General features: G+C 43.6%; 1 protein-coding gene across 5 annotated transcripts in view; it reads left to right on the plus strand.

The window, feature by feature from the left end:
• Positions 1–13,402, plus strand: part of LOC147022718 (calpain-9-like) — a 151,090-nt gene that overhangs the window by 129,822 nt on the left and 7,866 nt on the right. For 3 of the 5 annotated variants that reach the window (XR_015059881.1, XM_085887519.1, XM_085887518.1), the window contains exon 15: positions 8,399–8,463. The exons of the other annotated variants lie outside the window; for them this stretch is intronic. Coding sequence is in view for 2 of the 3 variants with exons in the window: in XM_085887519.1 (XP_085743645.1) it covers positions 8,399–8,463 (65 nt within the window). In the remaining variant the exon portion in view is untranslated. The remainder of the gene's footprint in view (positions 1–8,398; positions 8,464–13,402) is intronic. 5 annotated transcript variants of the gene reach the window in all.

Below are 13,402 nucleotides of genomic sequence, written 5' to 3' on the forward strand. Positions count from 1 at the left end.
CCCGTCGAATCGCCCCGGATCCCTCTTCTTGCCGATTCTTGTTATTTCTGGTCAATAATAAAAACAAATAAACATCATCAACTCAGTGAAAAGTGACTCGTGCCACCTTCCTCGTCCCGTTTGCGGTAGAGCGATTAGAACCGCCATGTTTGGGTTATAAATAAATAAACCGCCTCCATCGTTTCGGCTCATTCTACGTTGGCGGGACTGTTCAAGTCCCGTGGACGTCACTATATATATATATATATATATATATATATATATATATATATATATATATATATATATATATATATATATATATATATATATATATATATATATATATATATACATATGTGATGAAGCTTAAGGCCCGGTCACACCTTGACGTTTTAGCCAGCGATGGCAACGTATTAAAATGTATGTAAAACGCTGGCTTACGTTGAACTTTTGATGTTTTTTTTTTTAAGATTCGGACGTATGCATAGCGACTTGGTCTTATGTATAACGCATTGGTAATGGACACAGAACGTTTCGTTGTGTTATAGATAACTTATACGAACGAATGCTGAACCTGTTGTCGGCCTTCACAACCGATGCCCAACGATAGTCTAACTTAGGCATAGCGCGTTGCACGCATCGCCGACGATGTTGTGACGTAGCCTATTAAAAGGCTGACGCACAACGATTCGAATCATAACTGCCATAGAAATGGAAGTGTCAACATCGCGGTCACACCTTGGCGATCTTGCCAACGTATGCCGACCAAAGAAAAATGTGTCTAAAACGTTGGGGCACGTCAAATACGGTATGAGTAAGTTTGGTATACGTGAGTAGAACGCTAAAGTACGCTATCATACGTCGTAGTAAGTAGAGTACGTCAAGAAATTTTAAACATGTTCAAAATTTTACGACGTACTCGGCGTATGACACACGTTCCGCATGCGATGGGGATAAGTTTTACACACGATATGTGGACGCTTACACACGTCCACAAAGGCTACTTATAAGCTACTCATAAGTCGAGACACGTCGCGGTAATGTCTTTTTTTACGCGAAACTTATTTCTAACTTATGTTTGACGTGCTTTGAACCAATTCTTTACGTAGCCCCAACACACATCGACGTATGTAGACGTATTCCAATGACGTCTTCCGGTCGACAAAAAAAAATTAACGTGTTTCTAGCTTACAACTGCCATATAAAGACGTGTTCCCAGCGGTTTTGGGAATTGGTATATAAAAATGCTGCTCATAAAAGCGGAACCCAACAGTGTTTTCGAGTTCCTTTTTGAGTCGATGTCCATGTCAGCAGTAACAGTATCAGTATCAGTATTAGTATTAGTATTAGTATTAGTAGTAGTTTTTTCATGTTGGCAGTAGTAGGTGAGTTCGAGGGGGAGGGTGTGGGTTATGATGGATCCTCCTTGCGTCCGCGTGTCCACGGGTAGGAGACATCTTTTCACCATTGTTCGAAGTTCTTCGTGGCTAATTTTTTATGGGGCTTTTTCAACAATGAGCTATAGCTTGTTTTTACGATTTAGGTCTATTCATAACGGGTTGGACAAATACACAATGAACTAATAAAGTGCATAGAGCACTTTGATTACTTATAGATACGATATAGCAACGAATAATTATCGTGAAGCCGGCGTTCACAAACTATGCCCAACGATAGCCTAACTTATCCATATCGTGCGGCAGTTTATCTTTGCCGGTGACGTAGGGTTTGCTATTCATAGGCTGCCACTCAACGATTTAAATGGCTGCATCTCCACTATTGAAAGTAGACGCTTGCGCTCAACAATTGGATTTTTTTTACACTCAACGACTTTTAAACGGTACCACTCAACTATTTTCATTGTTTACAATGAACGATTTAAATTGCTGTCACTCGCCTTTGTTTTTTGACACTGGTGCTCGGAAATTTTAATCGCTTCTATTGAACGTGCTAAATCACTCAAACCCCACTATTGAAAGTAGACACTTGCGCTCAACAATTGGATTTTTTTTACACTCAACGACTTTTTAATGGTACCACTCAGCTATTTTCATTGTTTACAATGAACGATTTAAATTGCTGTCACTCGCCTTTGTTTTTTGACGCTGGGGTTTGGAAATTTGAAGCGTTTCTTCTGAACGTGTTAAAATGCTCAAACTCGACTATTTTAAATAGACGCTGCCGATGGACAATTGGAATCATAGCCAAGCTAGACATCGAAGTGTGAACATCCTCGTCATGCCAAAGAAAAGTTTGAAGAATGCTGCAAATAAGTGTCCTGGCCGTGGCCGTGGACGCTGACGCAAGGACGATCCATTATACCGACATCTTTCAGCCTATGAGTAACTTAAAAGTAAAGGCCCGGTCACACCTAGACGTTTTAGCCAACGTATGCCGATTTTTGAATTTTTTTTCTAAAATGCTGGCACACGTTGAATACGTTATGGGTAAGTTTTGATAACATTGAGAGCACGCTGGCATACGTCGTAGTACGTTGCTATACGTCGTTGTACGTTGGCTTTAAACGTTGTACTTTTCGGTTGTCCTCAAATTTTTTCATGCTTGAAATTTCACGACGTATGCCGGCGTATGACTCACACGTTCCGCTACACTGGCCAGAAGTTGTAGGCACGGTCTGCGATCGTTGACAGACGTCAACACATGCTACTTGTAAGTTAATCATAAGTTGAGACACGCCGAGGTAATGTTTAGCGTACCAAAAACTTATTTCGAACCTATGATTAACGTGTTGTTGGCACGTTACGCGATCGTTGCCACACATCGACAGACGTTATTTTTAAGTTACTCATAGGCTGAAAGACGTCGGTATAATGGATCGTCCTTGCGTCAGCGTCCACGGCCACGGCCAGGACACTTATTTGCAGCATTCTTCAAACTTTTCTTCGGCATGACGAAGATGTTCACACTTCGATGTCTTGCTTGGCTATGATTCCAATTGTCCATCGGCAGCGTCTATTTAAAATAGTCGAGTTTGAGCGTTTTAACACGTTCAGAAGAAACGCTTCAAATTTCCAAACCGCAGCGTCAAAAAAAAAACAAAAAAAAAAAAACAAAGGCGAGTGACAGCAATTTAAATCGTTCATTGTAAACAATGAAACTAGCTGAGTGGTACCGTTTAAAAGTCGTTGAGTGTAAAAAAAAATCCAATTGTTGAGCGCAAGCGTCTACTTTCAATAGTGGAGATGCAGCCATTTAAATCGTTGAGTGGCAGCCTATGAACCTACCCGTGGACACGCGGACGCAAGGACGATCCATCATAACCCACACCCTCCCCCTCACACCCACCTACTACTGGCAACATGAACAAACTACTACTAATACTTATACTGATACTGATACTGATACTGTTACTGCTGGCATGGACATCGACTCAAAAAGGAACTCGAAAACACTGTTGGGTTCCCCTTTTATGAACACCATTTTTATATACCAATTCCCAAAACCGCTGGGAACACGTCTTTATATGGCAGTTGTAAGCTGGAAACACATTCATTTTTTTTTTTTGTCGACCGGAAGACGTCATTGGAATACGTCTACATACGTCGATGTGTGTTGGGACTACGTAAAGAATTGGTTCAAAGCACATCAAACATAAGTTAGAAATAAGTTTCGCGTAAAAAAGACATTACCGCGACGTGTTTCGACTTATGAGTAGCTTATAACTAGCCTTAGTGGAGGTGTGTAAGCATCCACATATCGTGTGTAAAACTTATCCCCATCGCATGCGGAACGTGTGTCATACGCCGAGTACGTCGTAAAATTTTGAACATGTTCAAAATTTCTTGACGTACTCTACTTACTACGACTTATGATAGCGTATTTAGCGTTCTACTCGCGCATACCAAACTTACCCATCCCGTATTCGACGTGTCCCAACGTTTTAGACACACTTTTTGTTACGTCGGCATACGATGGCAAGATCGCCAAGGTGTGACCGCGATTTTGACCCTTCCATTTCTACGGCAGTTATGATTTGAATCGTTGTGCGTCAGCCTTTTAATAGGCTACGTCACGACATCATCGGCGATGCGTGCAACACGCTATGCCTGAGTTGGACTATCGTTTGGCATCGGTTGTGTAGGCCGACAACAGGTTCAGCATTCGTTGGTATAAGTTATCTATAACACAACGAAACGTTCTGTGTAGTTACCAATGCGTTATACATAAGACCAAGTCGCTATGAATACGTCCGAATCTTTAAAAAAAAACATCAAAAGTTCAACGTAAGCCAGCGTTTTACATAAATTTTAACACGTTGCCATTGCTGGCTAAAACGTCAAGGTGTGACCGGGCCTTAACGTCTGTCGACGTGTGGCAACGATCGCGTAACGTGCCAACAACACGTTAATCATAGGTTAGAAATAAGTTTCGGGTACGCTAAACATTACCTCGGCGTGTCTCAACTTATGATTAACTTACAAGTAGCATGTGTTGACGTCTGTCAACGATCGCAGACCGTGCATACAACTTGTGGCCAGCGTAGCGGAACGTGTGAGTCATACGCCGGCAAACGTCGTGATATTTCAAGCATGAAAAAATTTGAGGACAACCAAAAAGTACAACGTTTAAAGCCAACGTACAACGACGTATGACAGTGTTTTTCAGCGTGCTCTCAATGTTATCAAAACTTACCCATAACGTATTCAACGTGTGCCAGCGTTTTAGAAAAAAAAATCAAAAATCGGCACACGTTGGCTAAAACGTCAAGGTGTGACCGGGCCTTTAGTTTGGCAGCATTGCCACTGTGTCAATGAAGAGCTTGAGGAGACATTAATGATATCATTGACAGTCTTTAATGATGCAAAGCACATTCTTAAAACACTGAATCAGTTTTCAAGCCTTCAAGGGAAGAGCAGCTATTTCAGACAAGAGGTCACAGCTCAAGGAAGAGCTTTGACCACAAAGGGAGAGAGGCCAGTGCACGTACAATGGAGGAGAGGTTAACAGGTGGAGATTACTTTGTTGTTTTTTTTTTTAAATCTTCTTTCGTTATATCAGTGTAAAGAAGGTAAAAGTCCACCATGTTCTTATGCCCTTATCCAGCATACAATGTATGCACAAGCTACTTCATGAGCTTAAGATTGCTGCAGAGCATGACTTGAAAGGGCTGGAAGGAAATGTGAGAATGGAAGGAAGGATTCAGGAAGGCAACTCCAGGGATGGTATGCTGTGAGGACAAAGACATTGGTATGAACAGAAGAGTAAATTTTTGATTTGATTGATAACAAAGTGTTGATTGCTGGACGAGCATCTGTAACCTTGGAGGATTGGTGAGGGAGGTTGGTGGACGTGGCAAGACTAAAGTTGAGGCAGTACAAGACGAGAAGGCTAATCGTCCAGTTTATAGTGGAAGAAAACCAGTCACTGGCTTCGTATTCCTGTAGAGAGGTACCAATTACCCTAAATGCTTTAAATTCAACAACCTTTTGGCATGCGAGAAGAAATGCAGCAGTAACTCGAAGTGCATACCTCCACCACGTAATGCCTGATCCACGAGAATGTATCGGGCCCAATATATTTTTGAAATATCGTGCTATACAGTACTATATCGTTTTTGGTCCTATCTCCCAATGGTGAAGAAGCACTTTCAAAATTAAATAATTCTCGTATCAAGATCCGGATTCGGATCTTCACCAAAATCGAATCAATTTGTCCTTGAGACACACCCAACCTGTCCACCAAGATCCATCAAAATCTGTCCACAACTTTTTGAGATATCCTGCACACAAACAAACAGACAAGCCGGCAGGTGGCGATGGGTCGCCGAGCATGGAAACTTTAAGATATAGAGCAAAATTGATGTCATATCGTGGATAGGGAATCACCTTAAGATTATGCATATCAAATCTCATCCAGTTATATCTGCTGATAACTACTCGGTATCCATTTGAATGAAAAGTACCGAAAATGCGGTTTGAAACCGGAAATCCCCAAAGTTCGAGGGGGTGTTGTGGGTGAACAAAGATCTTAATCGAAAATCCGGCTCGATCGTTTGTGCACAATGTATTCCAGACAATTAGTGTGAATTTTTATGACCATCCGACCATAACCCTCGGAGGAATAGCATTTGGCGCGAAGGCACCTCCAGCTCTCGCATATTATCGATGTTTGCATTAATTGACCTTTGACCCCTGACATAAGCGAAATCGGTCAATATGTCCGGCAAATATACCATGAACCTGCAAAGTTTCATTCGTATCGATGCACTCACCTGGTCGCTAGGGGGCCTTCAATTTTCGCCAATTTTTGCGCATACCTTAATTGTAGGGGGCGCTGCGGGTAAAGTATTCCATATGTCACAAAAACCTGAATATATTTAATAGAGCATCACCTGTAGATCATTCCTGCCAAATTTCATAACCCTACGTGGGATAATGGCTTTCGGAATTGATTTTCCTTGAACGGTACCAATTTTGAAGGTTTTTCAGTTGTTGCTAGGGAACCAAAGCGTCCCTAACAACCATCACAATTTCCAAAGCACTAGGTCATAAGATGTACCTACCACCCGAGTTTGGTCAAAATCCGCCCACGTTTACTACCAATTATGCTGATGACAAACGAACAAACATCCAAACAAACAGACAGAATTACTGACAACAAGGGTCACCTATTATGGCGACCCAATAAACAGACAGAAAGGGGTGAAAACATAACCTCCTTCACCTTCGGTGGCAGAGGTAAACTGGAATGGCACTCTAGCACACATACCTCCGCAAGGCTGAACAGTTTACATTTTGTATCCCACTGCTTTTGGCCTTCTCACACACCCAACCTGTCCACAAGGTTTCGTTTTTATCCATCCATAACTTTTTTAGATATCCTGCTCACAGAGAAATAGACAAACAAATGTGTGAAAACATAACCTCTGTCCACCTTCGGTGGTGGAGGTAATCTATATTCTGTAGCACCATGGATTCAATAACTAATACAATGTCTGGAGCTGATGATATCCAAAGAAGGACAACTTTGCAAAGAATCCAAAAATGATTCCCATCCATGGAGACCATTGACTTACTGATGAGAAGTTGTCAGGCCAACAAGAGCTCCAAGTACTGCACCTCCACCAGAAATTGAGCACAGAAGAACATCAAATGGCTTGTCATGCAGTCTTTGGAAATAAACAAAGTTTGAAAGGTCAGACTTCTCTTGCACAGAATTTCACCTTCCAGGTGGTTGACTGTTTTTATCCAGTCGAGGAAGCAGTTCCAGCATGTCTGTCCGTGAGTAAGGTGAGGGAATATCATATCACATAGTGCAATCATCTTCAAAGTGGTATCGAGGATTTTCCAAACATGTAGAGGTCATTGATCTAAACTGGACTATGACACCTATGACACCAACTCTAAGAGGCAGAAAAAGAGAAAGGATGGCATGCAGGACCTGTTTCGTTCGTACATGGAGGAAATCCACCAACCAGCCAAGGAAGGACTGTGTGTCTCACAAACAGAGTTCAGTGTGTCGAGCTGGTTGTCAAACAGTATAATTAGCGTGTGAAATATCCACATAGAGAGCCCTGACCACTTGCTTGATGTTCAGCAAATCCATCCATTGCTTAGCCAGTAAGAGGAGCATGTTAGTGGTGGATTGACCAGGATGGAAACCAACCTGACTGTCTGTGAAGAAAGAGTGAAAGAACAGATAAGAACTAGAAGGGCTCTTGGTAAAGCGCATACCTCCGCCATTCAATGCCTGATCCACGAGAACATATCGGGCCCAAAACATTTTTGAGATATCGTGCTATATATCGTTTTGACCCCATCTCTCAATGGTGAAGAATCACTTTATAAATTAAATAATTCTCGTATCCAGATCCAGATTCGCATCTTCACCATAATTGAATCAATTCTTCCTTGTCAAACACCCAACATGTCCACCAAGTTTCGTCCAAATCCATCCACAACGTTTTGAGATATCCTGCACGCAGGCAAGCAGAAAGACAGGCGTGAAAACATAACCTCCTTCAACCTTTGGTGGCAGAGGTAATTAAGGTCTTTAGCAATTGCACATATCTATTACACATATGTTGTTACTTCACTGATGATAAGCAGAAAACTGATTGGTCTGTTCTTAAGACGATGGTGTTGACCTCTTATGAATTTGGGTGACAATTGCCACCTTCTACAAAGAAGGAAGATGACCCACTGGAAATACATGAAAGAACCATTGAATTTGTCAGTGGGAAGAGGAAATAATTGGATCTTGGAATATATTTACATAGAAATGGTATGAGCAGATGGGATTGTGACATTGCATTCACGAATGGGTTGGTGTTTTGTGAGCACGATGGTGTTGCATGAGCAGGACGGCAGTGCATGCAGGGGATGGCAGTGTGTGAACGGGATGCCATTTGTGAGTGGGATGGTGCTGCATGAATGGAATGACATTTTATGTGCAGATGGGGAGCTTAAATCGGATGGATTCAGCCTCTACGCCTGCCAGAGCATGGTGGCCCTCATGGATGTATCCTTTCAACTCCTGGTTTTGATTTTTACCTGTGACATGTTGCAGGTCGACAAGAGCTCCAATGTAGTTGTTGTTGGTGGTGTTGTGGTTCTTGTTGGTGGTCGATTTTTGAAATGTGTACCCATTAGGCGGACAGCTGTGGACAGTCTGTAGACCTCTGCTGATTATACTCGATCTTCCCGGGTTTGTTGCGTCAGATTTCCATTGGCTTTGTTTGGATCAAGTGTTACTCATGATGAGGGACCCTGAGAAATTGAATCAATGTCAAATAAATATTATGAGCAAGGTTTAATCAAATCTGTCAGCACATGCAGTACATGCCTCCCTAAAAAAATAACGTTACATAACCATAGTGGAGGCCAGCATGGATGAGAGGTGTCATTAATCTCTAAATAGTACATTAAATGTGTGTTTCACAATCAGTTACTGAATTTTTGTCACAGGTTGTGACCACAGTGCTGTCATTCTTGTTTTACTTGAATAAACTCTTGTGAGAAACCTTCACCATATTCAGGCAAAAGAAGGACATGACATAAAGGGATGGCTGTATGGGAGGGGGGTGGAGGGTGTTTGGAGTGATTTGGGATGCATTCACTTTTAGTGTGAGGTCACAGACGTTGACATAAATCATGTATTTTCTCCAATGGTAGCAGAAAGGGTTAAAAACTATCCAAGTGATAATAGCTACCGGATGTGGCACCAGCATCGACAGTTCTTTTTAACATGGACAACATGTGGTAATATTATGTTTGAGGTGCTTTCTGTCATAATTACAAATGACACGTTATTCACATATTCTGTAATTCAAGATCTTTAATTATTTGAATCTTTTTTTTAATATCCACAATGAGATTGACGCAACTAGCGAGTGCCACCAGTGTGCTTGATGTCACCAGTGAGAAGTTTAAAGTTGGCAAAATCAGTGCCGGCTAAAGAGTTCATCAAAGGGACAGATTTTTGTGTCCTGCTTGCATTCATGCAAATCATCAGTGTGATAACACTTCATCGAGGTATCTGCAATATATTTGTTTGAAGAAGAAGATATCTGCAATTTTTTGGGAATCGGCAAGTTGGTGTCAGTGTGGTGAAAAACTTCAGTACTTACTGTATACAACTTTGAAACCATGAGTAGCTTTCACCGACAAACAACGCCACATTTATATCGACGTTTCAGGGATATGTTCACAAACATTATTTTTTATAAACAGCTGCGTGTGACGGGTGGAAAAAAAATTGGTTCGGTAATTTAGAAAATACGTTAATACGGCAAACAGTTCAGAAATTGGGTGTTATTTCACAACTCGCTCACGGTGACGGAGCACGAACCACTCGCTCAGGGTGATGGAGCACGAACCACTCGCTCAGGGTGATGGAGCATGAACCACTCGCTCACGGTGACGGAGCACGAACCACTCGCTCAGGGTGATGGAGCATGAACCACTCGCTCAGGGTGATGGAGCACGAACCACTCTCTCAGGGTGACGGAGCAGGAACCACTCACTCAGGGTGACAGAGCACGAATCACTCGCTCATGGTGATGGAGCACGAACCACTCGCTCATGGTGACTGAGCACGAACCACTCGCTCAAGGTGACGGAGCACGAACCACTCGCTCACGGTGACTGAGCACGAACCACTCGCTCACGGTGACGGAGCATGAACCACTCGCTCAGGGTGATGGAGCATGAACCACTCGTTCAGGGTGATGGAGCACGAACCACTCTCTCAGGGTGACGGAGCACGAACCACTCGCTCATGGTGATGGAGCACGAACCACTCGCTCATGGTGACGGAGCACGAACCACTCGCTCACGGTGACGGAGCACGAACCACTCGCTCAGGGTGATGGAGCATGAACCACTCGCTCATGGTGATGGAGCACGAACCACTCGTTCAGGGTGATGGAGCATGAACCACTCCCTCAGGGTGACGGAGCACGAACCCCTCGCTCAGGGTGACGGAGCACGAACCACTCGCTCAGGGTGATGGAGCACGAACCACTTCCTCAGGATTATGGAGCACGAACCACTCGCTCAGGGTGACGGAGCACGAACCACTCGCTCAGGGTGACGGAGCACGAACCACTCGCTCAGGGTGATGGAGCACGAACCACTCGCTCAGGGTGACGGAGCACGAACCACTCGCTCAGGGTGATGGAGCATGAACCACTCACTCATGGTGATGGAGCACGAACCACTCGTTCAGGGTGATGGAGCATGAACCACTCCCTCAGGGTGACGGAGCACGAACCACTCGCTCAGGGTGACGGAGCACGAACCACTCGCTCAGGGTGATGGAGCACGAACCACTCGCTCAGGGTGATGGAGCACGAACCACTCGCTCAGGGTGACGGAGCACGAACCACTCGCTCAGGGTGACGGAGCACTAACCACTCGCTCAGGGTGAGGAGCATGAACCACTCGCTCAGGGTGACGGAGCATGAACCACTCGCTCACGGTGACGGAGTACGAACCACTCGCTCAGGGTGATGGAGCATGAGCCACTCACTCATGGTGATGGAGCACAAACCACTCCCTCAGGGTGACAGAGCACGAACCACTTGCTTTGAATGACTTGGCATGGCAAAAGCGTCCACATTGAATGAACGATTCGCTCAGAATGACGTAGAGCAGTACCACTATCTACAATGGGCGCTCGGCAAGTGGCTTAAGCACTCATGCAAGCACTCCAATTCAATGGTTGATGAGGAGCAATTGGCCAGGCTGTTGCACACCATATCAGATCCCTTTAACTTTAAAGCTAGTCTTCACCGTGGTTGCAGCAGTTAATTAAATAAAATGAATTCAGTCAAACAATGACTTTATCCACCAAAGAGTTCCTGCTTAACATAGAACATCCTTGGAGACATCGCAAAGTTCAATCACCCAAGAAATATACATTGCAGAAAATCTGCCATTTTGCTTGCTCATCTGTGCACGTGTCACGTGCTAAATCAGTTCGGGTGGTACATGTGCAACATCAGGCCACGCAAACGTTATAACTTTTTTTTGAAATGTCCGTTTTTTACCAGATTTGTTCTGATTCCCGAGAGAGCACCTTGTGAAACCTCCGAAAATATAGACATAGATCTGGCAGACATTATGGATTGGCATTCCCTCTGGGGGACAGGGTGCGAGGTCTCGCAGTGAATGCATTAAATCATACAGCTCAGTGAAGCTGGTTAATTTTGGCACCTTCCTAAATCTTTTGTTCACTCAGTATCATTGTCCAAACAGTAGAAAAAGATAAGTTTAATGCTTTGGAAATTTCACATTTTGTTGTGTATATATGGAGAAGGAGGGAAGTATATAGGTGCTTGCTTGCTTAAACTATATAGGTATATCAGCTTAGTTATAAGACTCGTTATTTCTTTAAATATTCAGATTTCACTCCAGATTTCGACACTTATTTAGTCCGGACCATATACGATCCTCAAAACCTAAATAATATTTCGATTATATACTTTAATTAGTCCGTGAGAGTCGGTCGTGGAAAAATGAAATTGCTCCAAACTCCTAATTTCAAAAACAATGGTACTTACAAAAGCGATGTATACAGCGATTCGTAGTTATGATGAACAGGCATTCGATAATATGAGTGAGGAAATTGAAAAAAATACTTTCTTGTTGAGAAATTGTTGGGGCCTGTTCCAAGTCCAGGCATGGTTGAGAAGCCCAAAAAACATGGCGGTGTCAGACCCCAGCTCGGTTACCCAAGAATCGCCTCAAGACTCCAGAGAGTAAGTTGGCTGAGGATCACATGATGAAGGATATAATTGAATAAGGCCATTCATTATCTTCAAATGGGGTGTTTTACTTAACCTAAACACCCACTTTTCAGTCTTGCACTTCCTTGGAGTTCCCTTACTATGCATGCAAAGATTCAGGCTGCGAGGTTTTATGGTTTTGGAATTATGGAGACACACACACACACACACTACCTTTTATTTGTATAGGTATACACTACATGGCCAAAAGTATGTGGACACCCCTTCTAATTTGTGGATTCGGATATTTCATCCATGCCCATTGCTGACAGGTGTATAAAATCAAGCACACAGCCATGTAATCACCATTGACAAAAATTGACAGTAGAATGGGCCATACTGAAGAGCTCAGTGACTTTCAACGTGGCACCGTCATCGGATGCCACTTTTACAACAAGTCAGTTCGTCAAATTTCTGCCCTGCTCGAGCTGCCCCAGTCAACGGTAAGTGCTGTTATTGTGAAGTGCAAATGGTTCAGAGCAACAACAGCTCAGCCACAAGGTGGTGGGCTGCACAAGCTCGCAGAACCGAACTGCCGAGTGCTGAAACGCATAGCATGGAAAAATCGTCTATCGTCGGTTGCAACACTCACTACCGAGTTCCAAACTGACTCTGGAAGCAACGTCAGCACAAGCACTGTCCGTCAAGAGCTTCATGAAATGAGTGTCCATGGCCGAGCAGCCACACACAAGCCTAAGGTCACCATGCGCAATGCCAAGCGTGCAGCTGGAGTGGTTTTAAGCTCACCGCCATTGGACTCTTGAGCAGTGGGAACGCATTCTCTGGAGTGACAAATCACGCTTCACCATCTGGCAGTCCAACAAATGAATCTGCATTTGGCAGATACCAGGAGAACGAAAGCTGTCCGAATGCATCGTGCCAACTGTAATGTTTGATGGAGGAATAATCGTATGGGGCTGTTTTTTACAGTTCAGGCTAGGCCCCTTGGTTCCAGTGAAAGGAAATCTTAACGCTACAGCATAATGACATTCTCGACGATTCTGTGCTTCCAACTTTGTGGCAACAGTTTGGGGGAAGGCGTTTCAGCGTGACAATGCCCCCATGCACAAAGCAAGGTCCATACAGAAATGGTTTGTCGAGGTCGATGTGCAAGAACTCGATTGGCCTGCACAAAGCCCTGACCTCAACCCCATCAAACACCTTTAGGAT

This window comes from Eptatretus burgeri, chromosome 7 (assembly GCF_056783735.1).
Source record: "Eptatretus burgeri isolate ZD-2024b chromosome 7, Ebu_testis_v1, whole genome shotgun sequence".
Lineage (NCBI taxonomy): Eukaryota > Metazoa > Chordata > Myxini > Myxiniformes > Myxinidae > Eptatretus > Eptatretus burgeri.